At 42.5% G+C, this 16,847-nt stretch overlaps 1 protein-coding gene across 1 annotated transcript in view; it reads left to right on the forward strand.

The window, feature by feature from the left end:
• Window positions 1-16,610, forward strand: part of HSPBAP1 (HSPB1 associated protein 1) — a 36,995-nt gene extending 20,385 nt beyond the window's left edge. The window contains exons 4-8 of the mRNA XM_074145504.1: window positions 1,238-1,374; window positions 4,510-4,681; window positions 12,317-12,400; window positions 15,689-15,799; window positions 16,009-16,610. Coding sequence (XP_074001605.1) covers window positions 1,238-1,374; window positions 4,510-4,681; window positions 12,317-12,400; window positions 15,689-15,799; window positions 16,009-16,566 — 1,062 coding nt within the window. The 3' untranslated portion in view covers window positions 16,567-16,610. The remainder of the gene's footprint in view (window positions 1-1,237; window positions 1,375-4,509; window positions 4,682-12,316; window positions 12,401-15,688; window positions 15,800-16,008) is intronic.
• The last annotated feature ends 237 nt before the right edge of the window (window positions 16,611-16,847 follow it).

Consider the following 16,847-nt stretch of genomic DNA (forward strand, 5'->3'; position numbering starts at 1 on the left):
CTTTGTAGACAGTGGGAAGAGAGAGGCTTTTCCAAGGGGTGATTGAGAGCGCTCTGACAAGAGCCGGAGCCAAGCTTAAATTAGGTTCCTAAAGTTAGGTGATGTGAGTAACCCGAAGTGCTTTACTGAAATGGAACAAATACCGTTATCTTCCTTTTCAAGATGGGAAAAATAAAGCTCACCAATGAAGTGATTTGCCCGAGACCATCAGGAAGCCAGGAATTGAATCTCTGTTTCCTAAGGCTCAGTCTGGGGCTCCAGCCAAAAGGCACCAGTATCTCTGGCCAGTATACTTCAAACGCTTTCCAATAAACCAATGGTCAGGCCCTGAGGTGGCAGGGTTGGCTATAGAAAGAGGGGAAAGCTTTATCCAAGTTCTACTGAGCCATCCTGCAAAACCCTTGAACTGTGTGAAAAATAGCTCACTGTCCCTTGTTCCAGCTGTCATCCCCAAGGGATTGCTTGTGGGCGGATCAATGGACTAGGAAGCTCCAGGATCACGTTCATAGCAGATGCATGCCTGGTATGCCCTTTCTCAACCTATAATTGAGTTGTTTTAAGTTCACTGTCTCCTCAGTTGCAAAGGCAGGAGAGGAATGTGTCCGTTAAATAACAAGGAACATAGAAAACCCAGCATACCAGGGGGGTAAAGTCATACCAAAGGGGTAAAGTCTGTATTTCCAGAACACATGGAGAACCCTGAGACAGGAGCAAAGAGACAAAAAAATGTGCCACATGGATTATATAAATTGGTTTGAAAAGAGAATAGGGGATTTTTCCTTCCTTCCAGTCTTCTTTTTTTTAAATGCCATATATCAGAATTTTTCCACAAGCAATCCTGTGCTAGGGTGGATGGTTAAGAGAAAGGGGGAAAAAAGAGCGTTTCAAAAGAAGGCAAAGTAGCCACGTGTGGCCACAAGCATGGGCAGTCCTTCTGTAGAGCAAACGGGTAACTTGAGTAATACGAAAGACTGGGATGAGAACTGGAGACAGGGATCACGGAGGCTGTGTAGTCTTACAGAAAAAGAAGAAAGTCAGCAGAAGAAACACTACTAGAGAGGAGAGTTTTGGAGGAAGGAGCACAGGCCATGCATGCGGGAACCCCACCAAGGAGTAAGAGCTGCAGTGGATAAAGAGTGACTGAGCGATGGAGGGAGAAGACAAGAAACTCAGAGAACTGAGGGTGGGATGTGAATCAGTTCAACAGCTTACTTAAATAACCTTTTCATTGCTGTAGGATGTAAGATGGTCTGACTTTGGTTTTCCTGGAAGAAGTGGGAAAGAGAGCACGCTGTGGATTGGTTCTGAAGGAGCAAACACCCCCTGCCACTTGGACTCCTATGGCTGCAACCTAGTGTTGCAAGTACAAGGAAGGTAACAAGTGCATATACATACAACAAATGCAGGGAAAATTATACTGTGCTATAAAGTTAGTTTTGGACTCTTGAGTATTAATTCTAGGTCCAGATTGTTTTAGTTTTCTGAGGTTTCGATGACTGAAGAGCATTAGAACTGTTCTAGAGGAAATGACAGAACTCCAGGCAGGCTGGAGTTTGACTCAGTCATGGAGATAACACAATTTTATTTTCTTCTGTTTGAGGAAGATCTTTTCTGATCTGTGTGTTATGTGGTCTAATAATGAACATTTTAATGTTACTAGTAGTTATGAATTCAGGAATTTGGAAATAGGAGATAAAGAGTTAAAAATAAAAAGCCCAAAACCAAAATAGAAATAAACTACTTTAGACTTTTACAATATTCTCTGTGCAAGAGCCTCTAATAGCCTGCTAGAATTAATTTAAAAGGGGAACATCAGAATGGGAGCAGCCAGCTGTGAGCAAAGTTGAAAGGGACACTTGAGGGTCCAAACTAATTTTGGAGCATGTGGCTTTGTTGCTGTATCTTTCTGCCTGTTTGCATGCTGTCTTTTCTTTTTTTTTTTCTCCTTTTTTTTTTCTCTTTTCCTCGTATATTGGCTTCAGGGTTTTTTTTTGTTTTCTATTATTGCTAAAGTAATGCTAGAGGAACAAAACAAGTTACATGTATTTTTTAGGTTTGATAGTATAGAGCAGTAGGAATAATTTGCCAGTGGGATTTTAATGTGATTAATTACTCTGACTTTTTATACAGCAGGAAAATCATGGTGGTCTTGTGATTGGAAATCGGGCATGCTGGCTTCGACGCTGGGCAGTGCCAGAGGTTGATTTGTTTTAAGGCCTGAGGCAAATGAGTTTGTCATCATTTTACCTGTAAGAAGGGTAACTCTGTTTAGCTCTCAGACAGACTTTCATTCATGATTATAAACAGCTTTGAGATCCTTGGGAGAACGTGCCGCAGAGACACTCTGGAAGCCCCCCCTCAGCACCGCGCTTTGCTGCAGCTACTCCTGTAGGCTTCAGATCGCATCAGGAAGCATACATTGAAGTCCAGACACTTAAGTGTATTTAGGAGCCAGACATCTCACTGAAAACCATGAGACTTACATGCCTAAATATCTTCTAAGGATCCACCTAAATGCTGGCAGACCTGATACCTGCCCTGCCTCTTTGATCTCTACCTTCAGGTGTTGAACTCAAGCCAGAGTTCCAGCATCATATGGCAATTTTGCCTGCCTTCCCAAGGTACTTCCTCACCCTCTGGTAGAACAAAATCCTTGTTCCTCTCAGGGAAAGAAGCCTTTGCATGGCCTGAAAAGACAAAGTTGTTTTCAGAGCAAAGCCTATAAATAGATTGCAAACTTCCACAAGTTTGTGAGTCCTGTACTTCTTCAGAGCAGAAAGATTCCCTTTTGAGACTCACAAACAAGACAGGCTTTGTAACAGAATATAAGCTTATGCTAAACTTAAATAGATTTGCCTTTGCAGGAAAGCCAGGGATGACTCCTTAGCCCTTTATTGCTATCTTGAATTTCCTCCGTGCATCCCTCGGGCTTCTTAATTTTTTGCTTGGTGATACTGTTTTGTCATGAGCCTGCAGGATTAACCCATGAGCCTCCTAAACCTAGTTATTCTTTGCCCCTTCAGAGGGTCTAGCTTGGAGGGCAAAATAAAGTTGCAATAGGGCTTGGGTTTCAGGAGAACTATTTTTTGTACTTGCACCCAGCAGTAGCTTTGGTATTTACCAAGAAACGTCAGCGGCCTATGGCACTTCCATCTGTGCCGATCTCTGCAGTTCTGGCTATCCTGCTATTCCTGTCTCTTCTGGTTTTGTGCCATTTGGCTGCTTTTCTCCCATTTTCAGATCTGTGACTTAGAACTGACAACCAGAAGCAGTAGGCAAAAAAGCAAGTAGTGAGTACCAAGGAAAGGGACAAAAAGATCTCGCTAGAGTCTGAAACAAAGAGGAGAGCTGTACAAATTGTCCAACTGTGCTGTAAAGTACTGCCTTTACTTTTCCATTGCTTAGTGCATGGGTCACTGAAGTACTGATTGTCTGGCACCTTTTAATGTAATAAATTCTCCCTTTGTGTATTCCTTTCTGGTTACTTCCATCACCTAAAGTACTGCCATATAAAACTCTTATTTCTAAATAACATATGTACCTGCTAAGATATTTCATTTATAGTACCCATAAAACCGGCACCACCAGTTCTGGCATATTCTTTTTTCTGACTTTGATCTAGTCTATGTAAGTGAAATGGATACATTAGCTCCTGAGGACAAGTTCCATGTCTTGGTGCTGCACTGCGGTGTGTTGACCCACTTCTTTGGGCGCATAGAGAGCAACCTGGAACATGGGTCCCCTCATGAGCAGAATGATCCTGTCCTGCTCCATCTGAGCATTTAGTCACGCCAGTGAGTTCTTAAACCCAGGGGCCCACACAAGCCACATTTTCATCATGTGGTACTCATAACACCGAAAAATACAGATGTTTCAGGATGTTTGCATCTATGGAACTCTCTAGTTTTTACTTATGCCATCGGCTTAGCTGTGACATAGGAGCATCAGTGTGGGTTTTACTAAGAGTGAGGGTTTTATGACTAAGAGCCAAGTAAGTACTGTAGGTGCTGATAGGAAACAGAAGATTGCATCCATACCCTTTTATTGTTACCATTCTAAACACACAATCCCTCCTTTTAAAACAAACATGAGTACAGCAGCTATTCATTCAGTGAATGAAAGTACATTGTCTCTAACAAAACTGTTTCCCCTGGTTTATAGAGCGATTTTTAATGTTCTGAGCATCTGTAAATGCTGCGTGTTGCTCTGTAAAAAGGAGGAAGGAGGAACCAGATGGGAGAGCTTTTTTTTTTTTTTAATTTTGTTTTATCTGCCTTTTAAAAATATTTGGTGAGAAGCTGTAAGTCTTTTCAGTTAAAAAATTAAGAAGTGGAGTATTTTAAAAACACTTTTAGGAGACAGCCTGTAAGCACTGCCTGTGTTCTCACTGCGTAGGAGATTCACACAGTGAGGCAGATTTATGTTTTATTGAAAACCTTGCTACTGCCTTTAGTTCTTTGCTGTAACTGACATGCACTGAATACATTTTTATCTTCTCTCTATTTTCAGGAAGAGATGGCACCTCTTCCCACCTGGTGACACCAGTTTCCTTTATCCCACCAGGATCCCTTATGAGGAATCCAGCATATTCAGCAAAGTCAACGTTACCAACCCTGATCTGAAACGCTTTCCTGAGTTTAGGAACACAACAGCCCATGTGGTTACACTCAGCCCAGGACAGGTACCCTTCGCATGCGAGCTTTGCGTTAGTTTGAAGATTCTAGTAAATTATTTAACTGGCTAATTAGGGCTAGGAAATCTTAACAAACTGACTGTGGTACTTCATTCCCCTTACACTCTGCACTCAGGCTTAAAATATTTCTCTCAGCACGGGAATTTTCTTTGCTCACAGTTACTTTACTAGCCCTTTTTGTACAAAACCTGCAAACATTTGGAGAGTTAGTTCAATCGGCTGTTCTTGCAATTCCATCACAGTTCTTGCAATCACCTCCAATTTGTCTGCTTTAACACTTTCTTGAACAGTAATCCAACCTGTCTACTCTGAAACCAGTATGTTCCATAAAATGTATTTGATTAATGAGCGTGTAGAGCCAGCAAAAGAACTCATATTTTCATAGAGAATAACCTTCACCAGGGAACATTGGCCCAACTTGTTGCTTTAATAGCAGAGAATTGTAATGATGATACTTGCATTTAGAGCGTGCAGTATCCAGCGGTTTCATGGTGCTTTATGAGGATGTGAGGATGTTATTAACCCTCTTTTGCTGAGAAAGTTCAGTTATAAGTGCCTGCCTTGCAGACAGGCAGTTGGCAGCAGTATGGGAGTAGGGTTCAGGACTCTTAATTCCTAGTCTCCTGCCATAAATAGCATCCTTCTTTATTTAATCAACATGTTCTGTATTTGGAGTCTGAATTACCCTTTTTCATTTGTTCAGCAGCGCGTGTCCTTGTAAAGCACTTCTGCGCATCTCAAACTGTCGGGCCTTTTCAAAGGAGTTTTGTGATGTTCCTTGCTCCGACTGCTTAAGACAGTGCAGTTGCCCCTTCTAGAGCCTTTTCACCATTTTCCTGCCAGACGTGGTCACCTCTTTTGACCTGCCAGCTCAGCGACTCCTGTGAGTGCTCCCTTGTCCCTAGCTGGAAAACCCAGCTGCCTTCAACAATTTAAAAAATGGATTTTTTGCTAATCTAGGTAATTTTGAGGAGGCAGAGTAAGGAGCGCTCCTGAGAACTGGTGAGATGGCGGACTGGAGCAGGATGGTAGTTTCCAACAAGAGGATGATGTCTGTCAACTGGGAAGAGTATGCTCTTCTGCTGGTACAGTTGCAAATGGGGAATATCTGTGATCAGCCTTCCTTGTTTGCAGTACATTAGCTCCTAGCCGTACTCCTAAAGCAGATGATTAGTTTCGCACTCTGCACTTTGTAAGGTGCAGTGTTCAATAATTTAAAGGACAAAGAACAAATTTTACTATTGATAAAAATGCCACACTCATTCAGCATTTCATTATCCATGATCCCCAACACTATTTCAATTTATAATCTCCTTTGGAATGATCAAGTATGGTAGTGAACCTTTAATATGATCTTAATTTTAATTAGGCTTAAAGCAATTACAAATTAATCATGCTAGGAATAAAGATCTTGAGCCAGCTGTAATACAAGTTGTCTGCATTGCCATGAAGGAGATACTGTTTGGATTTCTGGGCAGAAAGTAGCGTAGAGGCAATGACAGAGCAGTGAGGTATTGCCTTCATCCATTTTATCAGCGCCTTTCGGGTGGTGCTTCCCAGCGACTCCTCCAGAAGCTTATGGGGCAGGTGGCTGGGGACAGCTGCCCTTTGATAGAGGAGAGGAAAGGAGTGACCTGGAAGGAATCCTTTGTTAACATGGCAGAGGATCCCTAAATAATAACAATCTTGATACGTGCTTAGCAGTGGTTTTCGTGTAGAATTCATAGAATAACTGCAGAATTTGCAGCCAGCTTTTTTTGGTGACAATACCTAGCATCTCCACTCCTTCCCAGAGGGTATGCAGAACATTTTGGATTAGATACTGTGACAGTAAAGGGATGAAAAATAAAGACAAAGGTGTTCTTAGGTATTCAGGAGAGCAACTGCATGTAGGGTGAGTGCAGCTTTGAATATCAAAAACTAATGTCTAATGCCACCTTCTGGTCGCTGTTTGCCACAGGTCATTTTTCTACACCCATTTAAGGCTTTCAAGCAGAATTCCCTCTTAATAACGTTGTACCAATGCACAATGTGTACTTTGATTGCATCCTTTGTGCCCTTTCACTGTATTGTCCAGTGAATAGGTTTTATAAGGTTTCATCCTGTACTTGACCGGTGGCTGTGGGCTGAGTTTCCACAGAGGTCTTAATTCAGCTTCTGGTTATACGTTAGTGATCTGTTCTTGATACAAATTATGATAAAATTTAGATATCTAACTTATTTAAATAGGCAGCTGAGTGGTTTTGTGGTTTGCAGAGGTACATTGCTATATCCATAAAGTTACAAGCTCAGGTTGTATCACACAAATAAAGGGGCTCCTTATAAATATTTGGACCCGGTCACCTATGTCAGGGTTGCAAGTCTGAGTGGTAAGTATGGAGCAGGATTTGTGCTCACTGAACTAGGGAGTTTTCACCCAAAGCATTAGTATTTTGGTTTGTTTGTTCATAAATTCTGCAATGTTTGTAGTAATACCTTGATTATTTTAACAAATTTACAAATACTGCTTGAAAGATTGCAAATGTCGCAAAAAAAAGTCTGTTTTGGTATTTTCCACCCCACACTCTGGGACAAGTGTTGAGAGAGTGAGGGTAAGATCTGCTACCCTCAACTTAAACCCCATCCAGATGTCCTGGCTGCCATCAGTGGGAAGAACCTGGCATCCCTGCAAGACAATTCATCTCCCTGTCTTACACAATTAAAGTTCTGCAGGAACATTCATCCCATCTTGTCCTCCAGCGCAGGCTATAAAAGGAGCCTACGCATATAGATGCTTAACTTTTTTGATGATTAAAAATAGACATGAATCCCACCTGAAAAAGGCTACAAAAAACTGAGATGCTATAGAAATACAAAATCATTGATCATTCTCTCCTCATTCTGCCCCACTTCTCACCAGCTTCTTGCTTCCTTCCTGCTCACTATTGTAATTGCTCTTAATCCATCTTCCTCTTAATCCGTAGCCATATAGCTAGACAATGCTAAAAAGAACTGGAACGCACATCTCAGCTTGTCTGAAGGCAGACACATGAGGCTCCACACATCCACCCTCCTAACAGAGAGCAAGCGCCTTGTGTGCTGGGCTCCCACCAGCAATGCCATTCTCTCTCACACCGCCCCAGACAGCAGGGGCAGTGAACACCAAGACCAGTGCTGTTACAGGCAGCACACAGCGGGTCCTGCTTCCTAGCCCCAAGTCCCAGGTGCAACCTGGAGCCAGAGGAGCTGCAGAACAGCTCTAAACAGCAGAGATGCGAGGAAAGGCCTCACTGTGCTAGTCTCAGAAGCACATCAAATCTGAGAAGGATGCTCCCTTCTAGCCTTGAAAAATATTGTCACAGCATGGGAAGAGTGATTTAAAAATGATCAACATTATTGCTTCCTGTCTCTCACTGTTGTCTGCTCCTCAGAAGCTCTCCTCCCCTGCTTTTCTTGCCTGCCTTCTGAAAGTCTAAAGAAACACATCTTGAACTTGGTCTGTGTCCACAAGTAGAGTTATCACTAAGTTCCTATGTATAGCTGCAAGGTTTTCTCTTTCTGTTCTCCTGCTGCAGTATCTAACACACCATGGGATCCTGCTGGGCAGCCACAGGAGCACGGGCAGATCTCTGACTTTTGACCCAACCCTGAGCAAGCAGAAACCTTCACAAAGTCAGGGAGGGATTTCCCTTTGTGCCACCTTTAAAGAACAGGGTTGAAAACTTCAGATTGGGCTTAAAGTGGGGAAGAGCAGAACAGACAGCGTCAGACAGCGTTGTCATAAGTCAGGAAATGCAGTAATTCAAACTTTTTAAAAGGCAATAAAACGTTCCAGCTCAAAGCATATGAAATACTTTTTAAAAGGAGTTGCAGTGAAAAAAATTGCTTTTGTTGGAGAAGAGTTGTAGTGATTTTAGTAAAGGAGAATTCAGAGATGTCTGCAACATTATGCGTAGTAGGTGGTTGATAATTCTGTTTTGGGGAAGGGAGAACGAATTTTCATGTGGGAGACCATAGAGTTGGACCCAAGTCACCCCACAGAGAAGGCAAACAGCCCAGCTCAACTTCTAGTCCCCACAACTATCGTCTCCATCACAGAAGAGGCAGAAAATTCCAGGAGCTGAATTTACACTAGAATCGGTGATGAAAACACCATTCAGCCTGCAGGACACATGGAGAACCCCATGAGTGCCCAATAAGTTGAGCAAACCAAAGATGAAAGACACCACCAGCTCCTAACTCTACTTTTCCACCTCTTCCCTGAGCTTCCCTCAGTCCCTCGCCTGGGTCCCTAGGGACACGGCATGGTGACAGCCCCATTCCCTTCCCATTCACAGAGCTTCTCCCCAGGCCGTCTGTGTTTCTGCTGTCAGTTTCCTTGGGGACTCTGTTCCAGCAGGTGGGAAGACACCAGCTTGGGAGGGAAGCAGGGTAAGAAGCACCTTCCTATTACCAGGGCAGCCAGGCACCGCTGGGACAGGGCACAGGCTGGGATGGCAGCACTCGCACGGTGCTCCCACAGAGTTGACTGTGCATTTATTTATTTTATTTTATTTTTCATTGCCAGGGTTGCAAGCAGCTCTGGGATTTGCTTGGCTCCCCCCACAGCCCCCCATCTTTTTCTTCCCATGACACTGGTGTTCTTTGGTGCTTCCTTGTCTTGCGCATTTACCCAGGTATCTTTTACTAATGAGCAGGAAATTCTTGGTATAATATTTTACTTCAGGGTATGCTCTCTTTTTGAAGCAATTCCACCTTTGCCCTACCTTTGCACTGTATCAAGTTAATCACGTCCATTGAGAATTTAAACCTGTTCTGTTCTCTGTGCTGTACAAGCCTTCAGCATTGCTCCGCTTGCTCTCCCAACTGTTCTCTTGGTTTCTTTCCTCCCGTTACAGACCAGAAATTCATTTTATCTTTTCTGGGATTTCTGTCCTACTTTGACTTCATCTGCTATATTTGCCTATCACTAGCCTAAATATTAAAATTATCTGATTGGTTGGTGTTTAGATCAGTATCTTCCCAGCCCACAAAGCTAGATATATTCTGTATAAAGCAGGCTAATACAAAATTATCTCTTAGCTTGGAATAGTTCTGTCTTGCTTTTGCACTTTACGTTTTCCCTGTAAAACGTTTGTTGCATTTGTGTGCGTGTGTTATTTCACTGTGGTTTCCTTTCACATTTCCTATTGAAATATATTTTCAAATGTAGCTAAATCTGTGTCCCATACTCATAAACATATGGTAGTCTGATTTATTTTATTGTGGAATTGATTGTTGGGGGTGGTGGTGAGTTTTTGTTTTGGTTCTGTTGTGGTTTTTTTTTTTTGCTTCTAGTTTGCAAACTTAGAAGAATACTGGTTTGTAAAGGTAGAAGAATCCTACTGCTCTTTGCTGGATTACTTTTTTGCCTTCTGTTAGTTCTGCTGCTCCCTTGACAGCTGTATTTTTTGTTTTTAATTACTTTTTTCACATTTCTTCATAAAAGTTTATTCCTTTTGCTTTTTGATCATTTCAGTGTTCTTGCTGCCATAAATCCTTACTTTAACAAGCATAAGCTTGCCCAAAAATAAAGAGGGATAGCGGGTATCTTTTTGGTACCTGTTTTGCCTCTGAATCACGGCTCTGTCACTCCTCTATAAATTGCATCAGCAAACAGTGCCAGGAGCAGAAATACCCAGCTTTGCAGTTATTACCCTTACCCTGCCGGCAAGTACAATCTGATTTGTCTCTCCAAAGACCAAGTTCGTCCTCTTTGATTTGAAAAGACTGGACTAGTTGGGGGGATTTGTATTTTCCTCCTAGCTGTACCTCCTCTTTCCAAAGCGATTTCTCTCCTCACTTCGCATATGAGTCATGTTGAGCCAGCACTTTCCATTCCTAATTTCCATCTCGGTTTTCCCAGGCAGCCCCTCTTACTGAAGCTTTTACACACTGCTCTTAATTTGCTGCTTGCTTTTGTTCCCTTGCTACATGCTCCCCCTGCACCATACCCCAAATCCCAAGTGTCTTCATCCACTTCTCCAGCACGTTGCGAGCTCACTCTTGCTACGCAGGTCTCACAGTAAGGACCCCGTTGTTAGAAACAGCTACTTACTCCAAAAACTATGCTGCCTTCTGCTGTACACCAAAATTTTCCAGGCTTCATCATTATGCCCTCTCATTTTGATGGCACCCAGATTCTTTAACAGAGTGCAACATAAGATCCCCTGTAGAGCAGATGAGCGGGTTTTTGTACGAGTCTGCTGTCAGTGAAACATGGGGGAACACTTGCTCACAGATAAACCCATTGCAGCTAACGCAACTGCGCTTTTCGTTTAATTTTCGTTGATTTTTCAAAGTGTAGGTTTCTATGATAAAAGCACCGCTCTGAAATTTGTTCCGTGTAGAAAACATGTTTTGGCTTCAGTTCATGTAGGGTTTCGTACACTTTTAGATGTCAGGAACAACTAATTGGTGATATTTTTTAAATAACGGCCCTCCACAGACTGACTTCCTTCTGGTTCGTGTGCTGTACTGGATTAAAGTACAATTTCCAACGGTTTTGACCCATAGAGAGCCAATGCTTTTTTTTGTTTGATTTAAATTGAAACCTGTGGAGAACATTTTGTCCTGTGGCCCAAAAATGACTCTGCTCTGACTGTCGCGTAAGTAAGTGTTTGCAGGACTAGGGCCTCAGTCATTGTTTCCTACACAGACATTTCCTCATTATCCGTGTTTTGATATAATGAAGCACAGGGCTATCTAGGTAGCAGAAGATTCTTTTAAGTAATTTGTGTCTACCTAGAAAAAGAATTGTCTGCAATTCAGATACAGATCATTGCTTCACTTTCTCCATTCTGAAGTGTATATTTTTATCCATCTCTGACCATTTTTATTCCCTGTCAAAACCCATCTTTTATGCTTTTCTTGATAGCTCTATGTTAATCTAATGTTCAGTAATCTGTAAAGCTTGTACTATATCATCAAAACAACATTAATGTCTTCGTACCATAAAAGCTATGGGTTAGAATCAATTTTATGTCACAGCTATCATCCTGATATAGTTGCAAAGCTCTGATCTAAACTAGATTGTCACGATTTCTGGGACACCTTCTTTTAAAAGCCTATCTACTAAAAGTGACAAGTTTAATACTGGTGAGTGTTTACCAGAATTAAAGCTACATGTTGTTAATCACCTCGATGAGCATTCGGATACCTGCTTTTTGGGGAAGCCAGCTGGCAGTCCTTCTAAAAGAACTGAGAAGTCTGCTCAGTTGGAGAGTCTACAGAAGAGTTCTTGCTTGGCTGAGACTTTCTCCAAAGCCCTGCCCTACCCCTACACCAGCCACACTGGCTTTGTACAGCCAGACCTTGCTTACCTGGAACATCTCTATGGTTACAATCCTGCTTCACAAGAGGAGAAGTTTGGATGAGAGGTAGTTCTGGGTCACGTCTACTTCTTATATGATAACACTGATACAGTGGGAGGAGAGAGTGGGCATTTAAGTCTTGAGAAAAGGCTCTTTACAAGAAAGAGAAAGATCACCATCCACCTCTATTCCTTGCCTCGTTCTGTCTCTGCACCCGACATCACCTTAATTAAAACACCTTATCGTTCCTCAAGCCTCTGCTATTTCCCTAATGCCATGTCTCTGATTCCAGGTCCTGCTTGTTCCAAGGCACTGGTGGCACTATGTGGAATCCGTTGACCCCATCACTGTCAGCATAAACTCTTGGATTGAACTGGTATTTTCTTCCTTCCCACGTCATGGTGATGTAGCACTTCCATGTTTGCATATATTATAAGCAGAGTAGGAAAGCTGACACAAATAATTCTGTCCCAGATTATGACCTCATGAGACACTTTTGAGCAGTTTCAATGGTGCTTACATTTATATAGCACCTTTCATCCTGAGGATCCCAGAAAACTTTGCAGACCCGCCTGTTCTGCCAGCATCGTTTGTCAGCCACCACTGAAACGCAGCTGTGCTTTGCCACTAGCACAACATCCAATTCAAGGTTTTTGCTAGAGAAAGCGGGAGGAGAAAAAAGAAGTACCTCTAGCAAGAAAACAATGAAAAGAGTATGACCTGAGCAGAAAAACGATGCCACTCAAGCTGTGTTTCCTACTTAGCTGCATTGAGCAGGAGCTCTTGTAAGGATCGAGCTGAAGCATTTTGTCCCTTGCCTGCCAGCTTTAGCCCTATTGGGCATGCTGTGTTCAGAGGCTGGTGAGGGAGGAGCCCCTATGGATACAGTTTTTCCTGAAGAACCTTCCGAGGTTCCAGATGTGAAGCCACAATTCAGCAGAAATCACATGCAAGTTTACCTCAGTCAGGTAAACAATTAAACACAAGCTAAACTTTTCATGTCCGATTTCTTATGGACTACAGCTGGCTTTGTGTTGAATAGGGGACAACAAAACAGCAGCTTCACCTCAAGCACATGCTTACATGCAAAGCGAAATTAGAATTTAAATCAGATTAATGTGATAGGAAGGGGGTGGCAGAGGATTTTTGAATTTTCGTTTCTCTGTGATAGTTTTGATTTGCCTGGAGTTGGATTTTCTCAAGTACTTAATTAATTTTCTTTTCCCCAGGCTTTGATTTTTCTTGCTCGTGTTAACCAGTGTGTATGGGATGGTTCCAGGGATATCATCTCAATGCTTCAGAAGGTTTTCTGATTCAAATTACTTTATCGTTAATCCTGGCTTAATATAAAAAAGACCCTTTGAAATGGCCTGTGAAAGCTGCCTCACTAAAATACTTATTGCTTTTTTTATTTTTTTTTTTTATTTTTTAAACCTTTGTTAGACTGGAAATCTGCAGGGGAATGAACACATGCGTTCAACTGCTGTTGAAAGACTACACGACACGTTTCTTATAGCAACATCAAACCAAGCACTTGCAGAGCAGAGGAACTCACTTGGGTGTTTTCCTCATGGAGAAATTTTCCAGATGAGACTGTGTATTTAGAAAGGACAACAGGCCAACAGCCCATACGGAGTTCTTATGTAGCCCTAAGTAGGGTCAGGCTGTGTCCAGTGCCAGAGAAAGCACCATTTAAGCCTGCCTTACGTTTGAGCAGCCTTTGAGGTAATTCAGAGGAACTGGCTGTGTGCCCCATGCTTGGAAAGACCCTGATGTCAACACACACACACACACTTGTACCCTAAGCTACGCCTCACAAATTGTCCCCCTCTGGAAGAGCAGATCAGGACTGGACCAGTTGTTCTAGGCTGGTAACTCCCAGGTGGCTGGGTGGTGTTAGTTACAGCATTTCTAGCTGTTCTTATGTGCTGCAAGGGAAAAAAAAAAAAAAAAAAAAAGTAGTGGAGCTAAACTTCAGGGCCTTTCTGGTCATAAAGGTCTTGCAGAAGTCACCAAGATCCTGTTTGGTGGCAGTGAGAGCGGGTAGTGGTGTATGGCATCATCCTGAGCAGAGGAGTGTTTGCTGGATCTTGCTGATGAATGGCACACACACTGCGTCTCCCCAGATACCAAAAGCTGCCATAAACAAGTGTTGCTATTGCAACCCACGTGAAAGTTCCTTACAGAAATTATCCCTACCATCAGGGAAAATATAACCCCTGATGGCAGCACTGGTAGGTGTTGGGCAATCCGTCTATAAACATAAATTCTGACATGGGTGATAAAAGACAATACTGAGAATATTTCCATTACCAAACCATGCAGTTCTTGCTTGCAGCTGTTACCAGCTGCTTTCATATTGACAGATGTGAATCATGCCAACATTTATAGTCCTCGTGAAACCATTAATTATATTGGCAAGACTTTAGAGTAGAAGTTTAATTTGTTTTCAGCTGGATGTGAGCTACTCAAGGCATTCCTTGCTTCCTAACATACTCTCATGCAATCAGTACTACCCTGTTATTCAGCAGACCAGGATGAACACCAAGAGTGCAACATCTTAAATAATTTCCACACATAGATACCAAACTCTGTGGTTTTGGGAGCTTGTTATACAAGGCCATTGATAAACCAAACATCCAAGGGCACAAAATGCTAAGAGCACTTCCCCCTGCTTCTATCCCAAATTCTGCTCAGGGTTCCAGGATGATTTACTGCCTTCAATGCTCATGGTTTGCTTGACATGTTCCCCAAAGCCACAATTAGGCAGTTGAGGGCTGTGGGTTGAAAAGGTTACATCTTTCTTCCAAAGCTTGTATGTTTAAGCATCACAATGAAAGCAAATTTATGTATCCACTCCTAGGTGCTTGCCATTGAAATAACTATACCACCCATCTTGTTTGCAGTCTTATTGTCTCCTTCCACATACAAGAAATTCAGTTAGGTAGGAAAGTAGGAAGATCCTAGAAAGTTTTGGTCTGTTATCCTAAACTAGCAAGTACCCAGCTGCATGAGGGGATGATGCAGAAAGTGAAGGCCCAAAACAAAGAACCAGTTACTAACTTAGTGTTTACTTTTGCAGGAAAGCTTTCAGAGGAAACGTGGTTTTCCTTCTGCCGATGTTTAAAATTGCAGCAGTACGTCAGCTACTGTTACATGATAAAATGTTTCCTTAAGACTCACTTTCGTGCCTCTGTAGCCCCCAGATAGCTGCTCCTTGCTGTAACATCCTGTGTGTTTTACTTAAATTGGACATAATACTTAGATAGATAGAATTTGCTATGTACTTTCATGGTCCTTCAAGTCCTAAAGAGCTATAAAAATGCATATATTAATTAAATGCTAACACTGCATTGTCATTTCAAGCACCAGATTTAATTAACAGAACACTAGTAAGGAAAAAGATTATATCTGCACACTAGAGTCTATTTTTTGCAAATCCTTATTCAGATGAGCAGTCACACCAAAGCCTGTGCTGTTACTCATGTGGGGGCCGTACGCACGTGTAGGAGCATCAGGAGTCTGAAGCCTTTCTCTGACTTCAAATACACGAGTATGGCTTTCAAACAAAGGCCGTCCATTTAGTTCTTCCCAAGAACTTCCACATTTCTGCAGAGACCAAGTGCTGACCTGTCTTCAAACATGTTCTGTTCCCTCGAGGCAGGATGCAGATCATGAAGCCCGTGTAGAAGAAGCAATAACTCGAATGCTGGTGTGTGCCATAAAATCAGCAGAAAACCCTGGTGATGGAGATCTCTGGCTGAATCCCACAGAGGTAAGCCCTCTCTTGTTCCCATTATAGCAGTGATAACAGAGAATTACTGACATTTTGTTTAGCTCCCACTGAGCCTTTCTGCTGCCTAAGAAAAAGAATTTTAAATTCCTTCCCTTCATGTAGCAAAAGTAATTCATGGGAGATGATCGTGCAACACTGAACGGAAACATATCTCCTTTTAATTGAGTGCATCCTGGGTGTTTTCTTAGGTTGAGGCAACATCCCATGAAATCAATCTTCAGTACCTGAATGGAGCAGTGTCTGCATATTTCAGATGTCAAAAGGCAAGCCTGTCAGAGCAGGCACATCCCAGCAGCACGACTGCAGAGCCAAGGACAAGCGCCTCGTGCAAGAGGAAGAGAAGGGAAGGTGACTGCGAACCAGAGGGCTGCAGGTTACTAACCCGTGAATCAGGCTTTTCAGCATTTGAAGCAGAAAAGTCACAGGAAATACCTTTTGGGCCTCACCTCATTCAAGTTTTACCACGGTCTCAAGAAACAAGCTTGATGGGTGCGGCTGCAATGGAAAGTGATGGTGGAGATCTTCTCCATGAAAACGAAGGAGGACATTTGGGAAAATTACACTGCACCGGGAAGCGATTGGTAATGGATAATGACCATGAAACACCCGCACATCAAATGGATGCAGACAGCAGCCCAAATGCCTCACAAACAGCCCTTTCTACCAATGATTTGCTGGACTGTTTGGTTAATCCGCGTGTCATCAGGTTAGTGGCTCGGCTGCTGTTGGAGAGAACAAGAGTTTAGTGCCAGAGTGCTTTATCATTTCTGAAATAAAGGAATCAAATGGCAGCCTTGTTCTGGGTGTTTAAGCTCAGTAATAATTGAATGTTTCATTTCAGGTAATTTTTAGGTACAGACGCAGTTAATGGTTAAGTGGCAGGTTGAAGTTGAGCTGAAAGAAGAATAACTGATTACTGATGGCTGGGAAGAGAAAGGTGTGTTTAGTCGGAGCGCTCCTTGGTGTTACGAATGGAACAGAGCACACACAGTTATAATCCCACCTCATTGTGTGGATGGGATCTTTA

Source organism: Numenius arquata, chromosome 3 (assembly GCF_964106895.1).
Source record: "Numenius arquata chromosome 3, bNumArq3.hap1.1, whole genome shotgun sequence".
NCBI lineage: Eukaryota > Metazoa > Chordata > Aves > Charadriiformes > Scolopacidae > Numenius > Numenius arquata.